Consider the following 14,332-nt stretch of genomic DNA (forward strand, 5'->3'; position numbering starts at 1 on the left):
TAGTCGGCCCTCCTATACAGAGTATCTGTGACCTCCAGTATCTGCTGTGTGGGCTGCAAACTGTAAAATGTTGCAGATCTCCACAGTAGCAGCTTGGAAGGAGCCAGTGGCATAAAAGTTGAGGGCGATTAGACACCTTCGATGCCATGCTCAGGGCTGTCCCCACCCGTGTCTGTGGCTCCAATCCTGCCTGCATCAGATTACGTAGCTCAGTGACGATGTCCTTCCTGAATTTCAGTTTGTGCAGGCACTGATCATCATTCATCTGAATGTATGAGAATTGATGGCAGAAGACCCTTTTGCGCCATGGCTTCTCGCCCGCACGGCCTGTGTGGCCGCCTTGCTATGGAAGGTGACTCATTGGCTGCTCCCTGCTGTTCTGCCTCCTCCAGCTCTGCTGCTGTTGCTGCTGCTCAGCATCTGCCTCTGCTGCAGGCTGCCTCCTGGGCTGCTCGCCCATTATCTGGTGGGGGGATCGGCGTACCTGACTCTCCTCCTTGGGGGATGCCGTTGCTGAGGGCCTTTGTGTGGCACCTCTTTTGCTTTCCCTCTGCAACCATCTCCCTGGCCCTCTCCATATTGGGCCACATTGATGCCTGCGGCCCTTACCTGCTGCCTCTGCAGCTGTTGCCCCGGGTGCCGCCTTCTCCTCCGTGCCTCGGCAGCACGCACAATGTGCAGGAGGCGTTGGCCTGCAAGCACTGCCCCCATCTCAAAGGCCTCCATCAGCACCGACTCCTCAAAGTGGCCTCCTTGTTCTGCAGGTAGAAGGTGACTCCAGCACTCGCAAGTTAGTGCGCACTCTAGCCTTGCACTGTTAGTCAAACAACGTGAAAAGGTCACCGCAACAAATTCACTGAAGTCACTAAACCTTTAAGGCACTCCGGCAGTGTGTATCAGCAAGTATGCACCACCTGGATAAACCAACTCTTGGCACCATCCAACGGTCAGACGACTTTTGAAGGACAATGGGGCTTACAGCCCGGAACCTTATTGGTGTGCACAGTGAAGATGCACTTAGGAGTGCTGTCCATCACCGCCGTGGAAGTGGGGGCGGGGGCGGGGGGGGTGGGGTGGGGAAGAGGTGCGGTGATGCACACCGCCGCAAAACCGCGTCAGGGCAATAGCAATATTGGCGGCCATTTAATGAGAACTCGGCGGCCACTGCACTCTGCAGCGTGGCCACTGATTTGAGGTGCTAAATGGCCTTAAGGAAAGGGGCAATTTCGGCCCCTAGGATCTTGGGTTTTCCTTTCGTGTGTGTGCTTTTGCTGCAGAGAGTTCATGTTAACCCTAGATGTTTCAATGCTTATTTATCTGTAACCATGACTAGGCTCACTATTTGGAACTTGTTATGGTGTGGGGTTTTATCTTTCTGTTTTATTGGCTTCTATAGTTTAAACTATATTTTGATTGTTTTGAAAATCTTGAAATAAAATGATTAAAAACTGATGTGAGAAATCCCAGCATCACAGGAAATGAATTGTTGTTTTTCTTTCTTCAGGATTTCTCAGAATTCTCCAAGTCTAGTGCAGTGAGTACGACACATACAGTTTGCTCTATTATAATAGTAATTATCCTGAGACTAACATTTAATTCCAGTACATTAAAATCAGGAACACATTTTTTGACCCCAATGAAAGGCCGGAATTTTCTGGAAGAAGGCGTGTTGGGTGCGGGGGTGGGGAACTGCAATGTGGTCGGGTAACCTGGCAGTCCAGGTGTCCCTCTGTAATGTATTTTGCTTCATGCGTTCTTCACTTAAAAATTCATAGCAACACATTGCTATTAAGAACTAGTTGCTTTATTAACAAACGTTTAACATTCACACTACATATTACCAGTTCATCCATTAGGATCACAACTGCATACCTCATCGTGAATGACCTAGACTCAATTGACTAGGTATTTATTGAGTCTTGTGAACATCACGTGACTGGCTGAGCCACTCGCAATGCAACAGCTCTACAAACCTGTGCGCATACTCACAAGTGCATAAGTTACACCCTTAGCCCTTGCTGACTTTAATGGCAGGGCATGATTTGTATGTCAGCCCTCGGTTTCCCGCCTGCAGCCAGCCAGATTGTGAGGCTGACTGACTGCAGGTGGGTAGGCCTGCAACTGCACAGAGCAAAAGGGGAGAGTTCGAGGTCGGGCCGGGCCGAGCAATGGATCGGCGAGGGTGGAGTGAGGGAGGATCGGGGACTAGGCAATGCATCAGGGGGGTGGGTGCGGGTGGTGAGAGGATCGGTGGGGTGGGTGATCGGCCAGCAATTCGAGATCGGGCCATGCCTGATACATATGCTTATCACTATAATAAATCACATGTGGCACATTTGCTGGAACTGATCACTTTATGACCTTTAGGTTTAATGTAAACTCCAAAAGTGAATCCTGCAGGAGTAGCCTGCTTTATATAGGGAGGCAGCACAAGGTGTAGTAATGTGTGCCTCCTGGGCTTCCCCAATCTGTTAGCTGTTACATGTAATTACATGGTACAATGCATGGTACAGAGCATGGCTACAAATACATCACACACTTGCCCCCAAGTCTTAGATGAGGTTTACAGGTCGAGCCTGACCGGGAGTCTGCGCTTTCTGGTTGAGCGTCTGAGTTGGATGCTGGGTGTGGGCGGCCTGGCCGGAGTGCCGCTGCCTCGCGGTGCTGCGGCTCTGGTTGGACTGTCCGGGGTGATGGGTACTGTCTCTTGGTGAACCGCCGGTTCTGTTGTTTGTGGTTGGAAGTCGATGTCACTGTAGTCATCCAGCAGTTCTGGTTCATCGGTGAACCTCAATCGATGTGCTTCCTGCAGGTTTGGTCATTAGTGAGTCTTACCACGAATCTTCTACTCCCCTCTTTAGCTATGACAGTGCCTGCAAGCCACTTGGGGCCTGTACCAAAGTTCAGCACGAAAACAGGGTCATCAACGATGATACAACGCGTTACAGAGTTGCGGTGATGATATGTACATTGCTTAAGACGCCGGTTTTCGACAATCTCACTTAAAACCGGGTGCACAAGGGACAACCTTGTTTTGAGGGTCCTCTTTCTGAGGAGTTCGGCAGGCGGAACCCCTGTGAATGAATGGGGCCTCGTCCGATATGCAAGCAGCACGCGAGACAGACGGGTCTGCAAGTGGCCTTCCGTCACTCGCTGCATGCCCTGCTTTATGATCTGTACTGCCCGTTCAGCTTGGCCATTGGAGGCTGGTTTGAACGGGACGACCTGACATGCTTTATGCCATTACAGCACATAAATTTGCGGAATTCGGAACTCGTAAAGCATGGTCCATTGTCACTAACAAGGACGTCGGGCAGGCCATGGGTGGCGATCATTGTCCGAAGGCTCTCTATTGTGGCAGTGGATGTGCTGGACGACATTATAACACATTCGATCCATTTAGAAAAGGCATCAATTACAACCAGAAACATTTTTCCTAGAAAGGGACCCGTATAGTCTATGTGGATGCGGGACCAGGGTTTGGAGGACCAGGACCACAGGCTCACAGGGGCTCCCCTGGGTGCGTTGCTGAATTTCGCGCATGTGTTGCACCGGCGTACGCACGACTCTAAGTCTGCGTCGATGCCGGGCGACCACACGTGCGATCTTGCAATGGTTTTCATCATTACAATGCTGGGGTGTGTGCTATGGAGATCCTTGACAAATAAATCTCTGCCCTTCTTGGGCAGGACTATGCGATTTCCCCACAAAATGCAGTCGGCCTGGACAGATAACTCGTCCTTGCGCCGGTGAAACGGCTTAAAATCACCATGCATCTCTCCATTTGTGGTTGGCCAGTTTCCACTTAATATACAATTTTTCACCTGGGACAGCAGTGGGTCTTGGCTGGTCCAGATTCTTATCTGGCGCGTTGTGACGCGTGACCCTTCGCCCTCAAAGGCCATGACTAGTTACACGAGCTGCTCCGCTTCACCCTCGGTGGTGGCGAGCGGGAGCTGGCTGAGCATCTGCGCAGTTATCAGTGCCTGGTCTGTGGCGGATCGTGTAGTCGTAAGCCGACAGCGTTAATGCCCACCTATGAATGCGAGCTGAGGCGTTGGTATTAATGCCTTTGCTCTCAGAGAATAACGACGTGAGCGGCTTGTGGTCGGTTTCTAGTTCGAACTGCCACTGGTGCATCTTTTTTACCATGCACACACAAGCTAGGGCCTCCTTTTTGACCATGCTGTACCACCTTTCAGCCTTGGAAAGGCTGCATGACACATACACTAGCGGTTGGAGCTTACCCGACATGTTCGCTTGCTGAAGCACACACCCGATCCCGTAGGATGACGCATCGCATGCTAAAACAAGATACCTACAGGGATCATACAGCGCCAGTAGTTTGTTTCAACACAATAAGTATCTGGCCTTCTCGAAGGCAGTTTCTTGGTTTTTACCCCAGACCCACTCATCACCCTTATGGAGCAGTACAGGTAATGGTTCAAGCAAAGTGCTCAGCCCAGGCAGAAAGTTACCAAAGTAGTTCAGTAGTCCTAGGAACGAGTGCAGCTCCCCCGTATTTCGTGGTCTCAGGGCCTTCTGGATCACCTCCGTCTTGGAGTCTGAGGGTCTGATGCCATCTGCAGCGATTCTCCTTTCCAGGAATTCCACCTCTGGTGCCAAGAAGATGCATTTGGTTCATTTCAATCTTAGACCTACTTGATTTAGTTGGCATTGCACCTGTTCCAGGTTATGGAGGTGTTTATTGGTGTCGTGTCCCATGATCAAGATGTTGTCTTTGAAGACGACCATTCCCAGGACAGATTTCAGTAGGCTCTCCATGTTTAGTTGGAAGATCGCAGCAGCTGAACGGATCCCGAAGGGGCACCGGTTGTATACGAACAGCCCCTTGTGTGGGTTTATGCACGTCAGCTTCTTGGACAATTCCACCAGCTCCTGGGTCATGTACGCCGAGGTGAGGTACAATTTCGAAAACAGCTTTCCACCCGACAGCGTCGCGAACAAATCTTCCGCCTTGGATAGCGGGTACTAGTCCTGTAATGATACTCGGTTTATGGTTACTTTATAATCCCCACAGATTCTAATTGTCCCATCACTTTTAAGAACGGGGACAATGGGACTGGCCCAGTCATTAAATTCTATGAGTGATATAATGCCTTCGCACTGAAGCCGATCTAGCTTGACTTCTACTTTCTCCCGCATCATGTAAGGGACCGTTCTGGCCTTGTGGTGAACGAGTCTCGCGTCTGGGCTGAGGTGAATTGTCACCTTGGCCCCTGTGAAGCTGTCGATGCCAGGCTGGAACAGTGAAGGAAATTTGTCTAAGACCTGCGCGCATTTCCAGTTAAAATTCCGTAGCCAGCTTCTGCCAAGCAGCGTCGGCTCGTTACCAGGAACAATCCATAGTGGCAATTTATGCACAGAACCATCATACAGCAGCACTTCCGAGGACCGGGATAATCTCTTTGGTGTAGGTGCGCAGCTTGGCATCGATCAGGCTCAGCTTGAGCCTGTGTGCCTTGTTTGCCCATAACTTCTCCAAGGCCTTCTGGCTTATGATCGATTGGCTCGCACCCGTGTCCAGTTCCATCGGTACCAGTATGCCATTCAGTTTAACGTTCATCATAAACAGGGGTCTCTTGTTGGTAAAGGTGTGCACTTCATGCACCTCTTCTTCCGCGGTCATCTCTGCGCGATCCTCAGGATCTACACTTGACCTCCCATCCTCCGCTACATGTCAAGTTGTAGCACATTTACACATTCGTTGGAGGTGCCCCATCATTGAGCAATTCTTGCAGACATATTATTTGAACCTGCACTGGTTTGCGCGATGAGCCCCCCACAGCGCCAACAGATTGCTGATGGACTTGCATTCACAGGTACTGATCTCTTCACATTAGTCCATTGTTGTGGTGAGTGAGTCATCTCAGGTCAAGCAGAAGTTGCATTAGCCCAGCTGGGGGCATTTCTCCTCTCTGCCAATAAATTTAGCTTATTCACGGTGTTTGGCCCCGGGTGATTCCAAAGTTGTGAGTAGAGTAGCTTTGTTTCTTCCTCTCTGGCCATGTATGCCTGAACAATCAGGGTGGCTTTGGCTAAGTCCAAGTCTTCCTCCGCTAGCATTTTGCAGAAAATCCCTTCGTGCCCAATTCCCAAAACAACATTTCTTCAAGAACAGTCCCAAATTTGCATGGCCCAGCAAGACGCCTTAGCTCAGCGATGAACGCTGCCAAGTCTTGGCCTACCCCGCGCCGGTAGGTGTAGAAATGGTACCTCGCCATGAGTGCACTGCGTTTCGGCTTTAGGTGATTTCAAACTAGCTCTCCCACAGTTCTTCGTAACTTTTCTCAGCGGGTTTCGTTGGGGCCAATAGGTCCTTGGATCAATGAGTATGTCCATGATCCGCAGACAATGAGGAGGATGGTCCTGCATTTGCTGGCATTCACGTCTCCCTCTAAGTCTTTCGTGACAAAGCATTGATCCAGCCGGTCAATGAAGTCATCCCAGTCTTCCCCGACGCAATCTCGCTCGATGTAGTCAATGGTGGCCATAGCTGCGAGTTGGTATCCTATCCACGTCGCCAGTTGATACATAAGCTTATCACTATAAGAAATCACACGTGGCCCATTTGCAGGACCTGATCACCTTGTGACCTTTAGGTTTAATGTAAACTCCAAAAGTAAAACCTGCAGGAGGAGCCTACTTTATATAGGGAGGCAGCATGAGGTGCAGTAATGTGTGCCTCCCAGGCTTTCCCCATCTGTTGGCTGTTACATGTAATTATATGGTACAGAGCATGGCTGCAAATACATCACAATGCCATTATAAGGACCGGAGGGGTGGGAGATCGGGCTGAGATGCCGGGGGAGAGAGGATCGTGGATCGAGCTGGGGGATGCATCGGGGGGAGTGAGGGGGTGGGGGGGCGGGAAAGAGAAGATCTGGCTCGCCTCAGCATCATTATTGCGTGGAAGGCCTGGGTGTGCCGGGGAAGTGAGAGATGATCGGAGACCTGGGGAGAAGATGCCTGAGAAAACGATCCCCGGACATCATAACCCGCCCATCCCATCCCATCCCCGCCCCCTCCACTCCGATCGTAGGGGGTGGGCTAGGTCCAGTCCCTGCATCCAGGTGTTAGGTGTAAAGCCACTTATCTCCTGGATCCAGCAGTCCCCAGCTTGCTTTAACTGCCAGGTTTCACGAATTGTATGAAACCCAGTCCACGTGCATTTGAAAACAAACTAGAGGTTAAAAAAGAGTGTGCCTGCCTCATTATAATATTAAAGTGATGTTCCGCCCACTGTGAGTGGATTAATTGCACGCCTCATCACGCCTTTATTAAAACCAGGAATGGTCGGGATGGAGGCGGGATCATTTTTAACAAATTAACTACTGCCGCACTCAAAACCCACCTTGTTTTTTTAGCTTATAATTCTGCCCAAAGTGTCTGAGTCAGGAAATTAGGATTGGGCATTGGGATCCTCAAGCTTAGGACACCTCTGTTAGAAGCTAACTGCTGAGTTGCAACTTTGGGGGGGATTGCCATGGGCTTGGGGGACATGAGAAGACTCAAGTGTAGGAAATAAATGACCTTTTACTCTTCAATATACTAGTGACATCTCTCTGGAGCACTACTGGTTAGTAGTGACGTGGATGATGTCAAATGAAGAAGTAAGAAAAGATTACCTATCTTGTTTGATTTTCTTTGTTCTTCAACAGATGTTCTGTACACACTGCACTCCCTCTCAGGAATACCCTTGGGTCTAGCAGGAAGTGTACACAACAGTTTTCTATACCTTTTGCTACTTTGGATCAAAATGAACTGTTGTGTTGATAGAGGCAGGGATCTTTATACTGTGCAGGTGTGCAAAGCCAAGTGTAGCAATGAAAAATACAAAGGAGCTTCGAAAAGTGTATTTTTAGGTTCAAGTGGGAAACTCAGGAGAGTAGATTTCTTGGATATCCATTTTGTGGTGTGTGCTTTTGGTGCAGAGTGTTCATGTTAACCCTGGATGTTTCAATGCTTATTTATCTGTAACCAGGACAAGGGTCACTATTTAGAACTTGTTGGGGCCGAAAATGCCCCTTTCGTTAAGGCCCGTTACCGCCGCAAATCGGCGGTCATGCTGCGGTGTGGAGTGGCTGCCGACTTTTGGTGGAATTGCCGCTGCTAGCCCAATTGCCCTCCCAATCCCCCCCTTACTCACGTCTGTGACTGCGCCACCCTTAACTTCCACCCCTTAGCTGCAGTACTTGCCTCTCCGGTGTCGTCACCGCCCCCATTAAGACCAACTTCCGGATCAAAACAAAAACAAAACAAAGAGCCGAATGTTGCTCGAGACACGACCTGAACCACCGCTGCGGTAGAAACCATCGAACCAGGTTGGGAATGACTCATTTCGGGCAGGGGTCAATTTCTACCCCATTATGTTGTAGGCTTTACTCTTTGTTTTATTGGCCTCGATAGTTTAAATTTTATTTTAACTGTTATGAAAATCTTGAAGTAAAAGGATTAAAAACTGATGTGAGAAATCCCAGCATCACAGGAAATGATTTGTTGTTTTGATTTCTTCAGGCTGTTTCCGAGCTCTCCAAGTCTAGTGCAGTGAGTACAACACACGCAGTTTGCTCTGTTATTATAGTACCTTTCCTGAGGCAAACTATTTATTAATTCTAGTACATTAAAGAAATCAGGAACCCACTTTCTGACCCAAATAGAAGGCCGGAATTTTCTGAAGGAAGGCGTATTGAGTGTAGGCGTGGGTGTGCTCCAATGCGGTCGGGAAACCTGGGAGGCCGGATTTCGCACATGGCCCTTCCGACTATAACGGCAGGGCATGACTTGCATGTGGGGCTTCTGTTTCCCTCCTGCAGCCAGGCCTACAGCCGCAAAGAGCAGACAGGGAGAGTTTAAGTGAATCGGGCTGGGCAATGCATCGACGATGGGCGGGGGGGGCGAGAGAGGACCGGGGACTAGGCAATGGTTTTGTGGGGAGTTGGGAGGATCGGGGATTGGGGGCCAGGCAGTGGATTGGTGACAGGGGGCGGGGCTGGCGGAGAGGATCGGGAGCGGGAGAAACGATTGGTCGGGTGGGTGGTCAGCCAGAAACGTAGAAACATAGAAAATAGGGGCAGGATTAGGCCATTCGGCCTTTTGAGCCTGCACCACCATTCAATAAGATCATGGCTGATCATTCACCTCAGTACCCCTTTCCTGCTTTCTCTCCATATCCCTTGATCCCTTGAGCCATAAGGGCTGTATCTAACTCCCTCTTCAATATATTCAACTAACTGGCATCAACAACTCTATGCGGTAGAGAATTCCACAGGTTAACAACTCTCTGAGTGAAGAGGTTTCTCCTCATCTCAGTCCTAAATGGCTTATCCCTTATCCTTAGACAGTGACCCCTGGTTCTAGACTTCCCCAATATCTGGAACATTCTTCCTGCATCTAACCTGTCCAGTCCTGTCAGAATTTTATATGTTTCCATGTCCCCTCTCATCCTTCTAAACTCCAGTGAATACAGGCCCAGTCGATCCAGTCTCTCCTCATATGTCAATCCTGCCATCCTGGGAATTAGTCTGGTGAACCTTCGCTGCACTCCCTCAATAGCAAGAACGTCCTTCCTCAGATTAGGAGACCAAAACTGAACAGAATATTCCAGGTGAGGCCTCACCAAGGCCCTGTACAACTGCAGTAAGACCTCCCTGCTCCAATACTCAAATCCCCTAGCGGTGAAGGCCAACATACCATTTGCCTTCTTCACCGTCTGCTGTACTGCATGCCAACTTTCAATGACTGATGTACCATGACACCCAGGTCTCGTTGCACCTCCCCTTTTCCTAATCTGCCGCCATTCATATAATATTCTGTCTTCATGTTTTTGCCACCAAAGTGGATAACCTCACATTTATCCACATTATACTGCATCTGCCATGAATTTGCCCACTCACGTAACCTGTCCAAGTCACCCTGCAGCCTCTTGGCATCCTCCTCACAGCTCACACCGCCTCCCAGCTTAGTATCATCTGCAAACTTGGAGATATTACACTCAATTCCTTCATCTAAATCATTGATGTATATTGTAAATAGCTGGGGTCCCAGCACTGAGCCCTGCGGCACCCCACTATCACTGCCTGCCATTCTGAAAAGGACTCGTTTATCCCGACACTCTGCTTCCTGTCTGCCAACTAGTTCTCTATCCACGTCAGTACATTACCCCCAATACCACGTGCTTTAATTTTGCACACCAATCTCTTGTGTGGGACCTTGTCAAAAGCCTTTTGAAAGTCCAAATACACCACATCCACTGGTTCTCCCTTGTCCACTCTACCAGTTACATCCTCAACAAAATTCTAGAAGATTTGTCAAGCATGATTTCCCTTTCATAAATCCATGCTGACTTGGACCGATCCTGTCACTGCTTTCCAAATGTGCTGCTATTTCATCCTTAATAATTGATTCCAACATTTTCCCCACTACTGATGTCAGGCTAACTGGTCTATAATTACCCATTTTCTCTCTCCCTCCTTTTTAAAAAAGTGGTGTTACATTAGCTACCCTCCAGTCCATAGGAACTGATCCAGAGTCGATTGACTGTTGGAAAATGATCACCAATGCATCCACTATTTCTAGGGCCACTTCCTTAAGTACTCTGGGATGCAGACTATCAGGCCCTGGGGATTTATCGGCCTTCAATCCCATCAATTTCCCTAACACTATTTCCCGCCTAATAAGGATTTCCTTCAGTTCCTCCTTCTCACTAGACCCTGGGGATCAGGCTCTGCCGTTAAAAGGATTGGGGGGAGATCTGGTAGAGATGCCGGGCCGAGTGAGGATCGGGGATACAGCCATGGAAAACATCTGCGGGAGGTCAGGCAGACAGGTAGGGTGTGGGGGTCAGCAGGAGAGTGATTATCGGGGCCGGCCACTGGTGGCTGGTCTTCGGCATCATTATTGGGGGAAGGCGTAGTGGTGAGGGGAAGGTCTGTGGAGGTAATTGGATACTTGGGCAGGCGGAGGCCTGGAAGGGTAATCCCCGGACCTCTTTTCCCCCTGCCCCACCCCCGATCTCCAATCGCAGGGGGTGGGTTAGGTCCCTGGATCCAAGAGCTAGGTATAAAGCCACCTACCTCCTGGATCCAGCAGTCCCCTTCTTGCTTTAACAGCCAGGTTTCATTAATTGTATGAAACCCTTCCACATGCCATTGCAAACAAAATGGAGATTAAGTAAGAGGCTGCCAGCCTCATTAAAATATTGAATTGTCATTTTGTCCCCTGGGAGCAGGTTAGTTGCCAGCCCCGCCATCCCGCTTCTGTCAAAACCGGATGTAGGCGGGATCAGCTCGGGAATCCCATTTTTAACAATGTAACTACCCATATGTTCCAAACCCATCTATTTCTTAGGTTAAAATTCCGCCCCGCCCCCTCATGTCTGAGTCATTCGCAAAGTTAAATATATTTTGGAATGGAGCAGAGATTTGGGGTAGTAGGCGATGGCCAGTGATTTGTAAACACTGCCCAACTAGGGGAGAAAATTGGTGGAAAATGAAAGAGAAAAGCTATTGGTTATCTGAGGTAGTAACAAAGAACAGAGGATACAGCAATAAAGGATGTGTGACTCTCTTCCCATTTAATGGGAATGCAGAATCCAAACCTTCTGGTAAGCCATGGTGATCCACTCTAGAACGTAAGAAATAAGAAATAGGAACAGGAGTAGGCCATACGTCCCCTCAAGCCTGCTCCGCCATTCAATAGGATCATGGCTGATATGATCATGGACTCAGCTGCACTTCCCCGCCCATAACCCTTTATCCCCTTATCATTTAAGAAACTGTCTATTTCTGTCTTAAATTTATTCAATGTCCTAGCTTCCACAGCTCTCTGCGGCAGCGAATTCCACAGATTTGCAACCCTCTGAGAGAAGAAATTCCTCCTCATCTCTGTTTTAAATGGGCGGCCCCTTATTCTAATATTATGCCCTCTAGATCTAGACTCCCCCATCAGTGGAAACATGCTCGCTGCATCCACCTTGTCAAGCCCCCTCATAATCTTATACGTTTCGATAAGATCACCTCTCATTCTTCTGAATTCTAATGAATAGAGGCCCAACCTAGTCAACCTTTCCTATAAGTCAACCCCCTCATGCCCCGAATCAACCTAGTGAACCTTCTCTGAACTGCCTCCAAAGCAAGTATCTCCTTTTGTAAATATGGAAACCAAAACTGCACGCAGTATTCCAGGTGTGGCCTCACCAATACCTTATATAGCTGTAACAAGACTTCCCTGCTTTTATACTCCATCCCCTTTGCAAACATGCTCGCTGCATCCACCTTGTCAAGCCCCCTCATAATCTTATACGTTTCGATAAGATCAGCTCTCATTCTTCTGAATTCCAATGAGTAGAGGTGCAACATACTCAATCTTTCCTCATAAGTCAGCACCCTCAATATCTCCAAGTTTGCAGATGACACTAAGCTGGGTGGCAGTGTGAGCTGTGAGGAGGATGCTAAGAGGCTGCAGGGTGATTTGGACAGGTTAGATGAGTGGGCAAATGCATGGCAGATGCAGTATAATGTGGATAAGTGTGAGGTTATCCACTTTGGTAGTAAAAACAGGAAGGCAGTTTATTATCTGAATGGTGAAAGATTAGTAAAAGGGGAGGTGAAACGAGACCTGGGTGTCATGGTACATCAGTCATTGAAAGTAGGCATGCAGGTACAGAAGGCAGTTAAGAAAGCAAATGGCATGTTGGCCTTCATAGCGAAAGGATTTGAGTATAGGAGCAGGGAGGTCTTGCTGCGGTTGTACAGGGTCTTGGTGAGACAACACCTTGAGTATTGTGTGCAGTTTTGGTCTCCTAATCTGAGGAAGGACATTCTTGCTATTAAGAGAGTGCAGCAAAGGTTCACCAGACTGATTCCCGGGATGGCAGGATTGACATATGAAGAAAGTTTGGATCGACTAGGCTTATAGTCACTGGAATTTAGGGGATCTCATAGAAGCATATAAAATTCTGCCGGGATTGGACAGGATAGATCCAGGAAGAATGTTCCCGATGTTGGTGAAGTCCAGAACCAGGGCTCACAGTCTAAAGATAAGGGGTAAGCCATATAGGACCGAGATGAGGAGAAACATTCACCCAGAGAATTGTGAACCTATGGAATTCTCTACCACAGAAAGTTGTTGTCCAGTTTGTTGGATATATTCAAAAGGGAGTTAGATGTGGCCCTTACGGCTAAAGGGATCAGGGGGTATGGAGAGAAGGCAGGAGTGGTCTATTGAAGTTGTATGATCAGCCATGATCATATTGAATGGTGGTGCAGGCTTGAAGGGCCGAATGGCCTGCTCCTGCACCTATTTTCTATGTTTCTATAACATTGGCCTTCCTGATCACTTGCTGTACCTGCATACTATCCTTTTGCGTTTCATGCACAAGTACCCCCAGGTCCCGCTGTACTGCGGCACTTTGCATTCTTTCTCCATTTAAATAATAACTTGCTCTTTGATTTTTTCTGCCAAAGTGCATGACCTTACATTTTCCAACATTATACTCCATCTGCCAAATTATTGCCCATTCACTTAGCCTGTCGATGTCCTTTTCCAATTTTTTGTGTCCTCTTCACACATTGCCTTTCCTCCCATCTTTGTATCGTCAGCAAACTTGGCTACGTTACACTCAGTCCCTTCTTCCAAGTCATTAATATAGATTATAAATAGTTGGGGTCCCAGCACTGATCCCTGCTGCACTGGTTACTGGTTGCCAATCAGAGAACGAACCATTTATCCCGACTCTCTGTTTTCTATTAGTTAGCCAATCCTCTATCCATGCTAATATATTACCCCCAATCCCATGAACTTTTATCTTGTGCAGTAACCTTTTATGTGGCACCTTGTCAAATGACTTCTGGATGTCCAAATACACCATATGCACTGGTTCCCCTTTATCCACCTTGTTTGTTACATCCTTGAAGAACTCCAGCAAATTTGTGAAACATGACTTCCCCTTCATAAATCCATGCTTCTCTGCCTGACTGAATTTTGCTCTTCCAAATGTCCTACTACTGCTTCTTTAATAATGGACTCCAACATTTTCCCAACCACAGATGTTAGACTAACTGGTTTATAGTTTCCTGCTTTTTGTCTGCCTCCTTTTTTAAATAGGGGCATTACATTTGCAGTTTTCCAATCTGTTGGGACCTCTCCAGAATCCAGGAAATGTTGATAAATGACAACCAATAATATGGGATTTGGGAACTGGTAGCTATGGTGTGAAATGTTGATAACACAGTAATGATATTTGAAGGCTGGTTCTAACCACATATACTTTCTGGCGGAGCCAGTCTTTGGGGATATTTGTATCTTTATG

The 14,332-nt window shown here is 48.2% G+C and overlaps 1 protein-coding gene across 50 annotated transcripts in view; it reads left to right on the top strand.

Moving 5' to 3' along the window:
* LOC139232545 (heat shock protein DDB_G0288861-like) overlaps positions 1 to 14,332 on the top strand; it is a 990,854-nt gene that overhangs the window by 523,473 nt on the left and 453,049 nt on the right. For all 50 annotated transcript variants that reach the window (XM_070862910.1, XM_070862948.1, XM_070862943.1 and 47 more), the window contains 2 exons: positions 1,505 to 1,534; positions 8,539 to 8,568. In XM_070862910.1, the coding sequence (XP_070719011.1) occupies positions 1,505 to 1,534; positions 8,539 to 8,568 (60 nt within the window). The remainder of the gene's footprint in view (positions 1 to 1,504; positions 1,535 to 8,538; positions 8,569 to 14,332) is intronic.

The sequence above is a fragment of the Pristiophorus japonicus genome, chromosome 20 (assembly GCF_044704955.1).
Source record: "Pristiophorus japonicus isolate sPriJap1 chromosome 20, sPriJap1.hap1, whole genome shotgun sequence".
Classification (NCBI taxonomy): Eukaryota; Metazoa; Chordata; class Chondrichthyes; family Pristiophoridae; genus Pristiophorus; species Pristiophorus japonicus.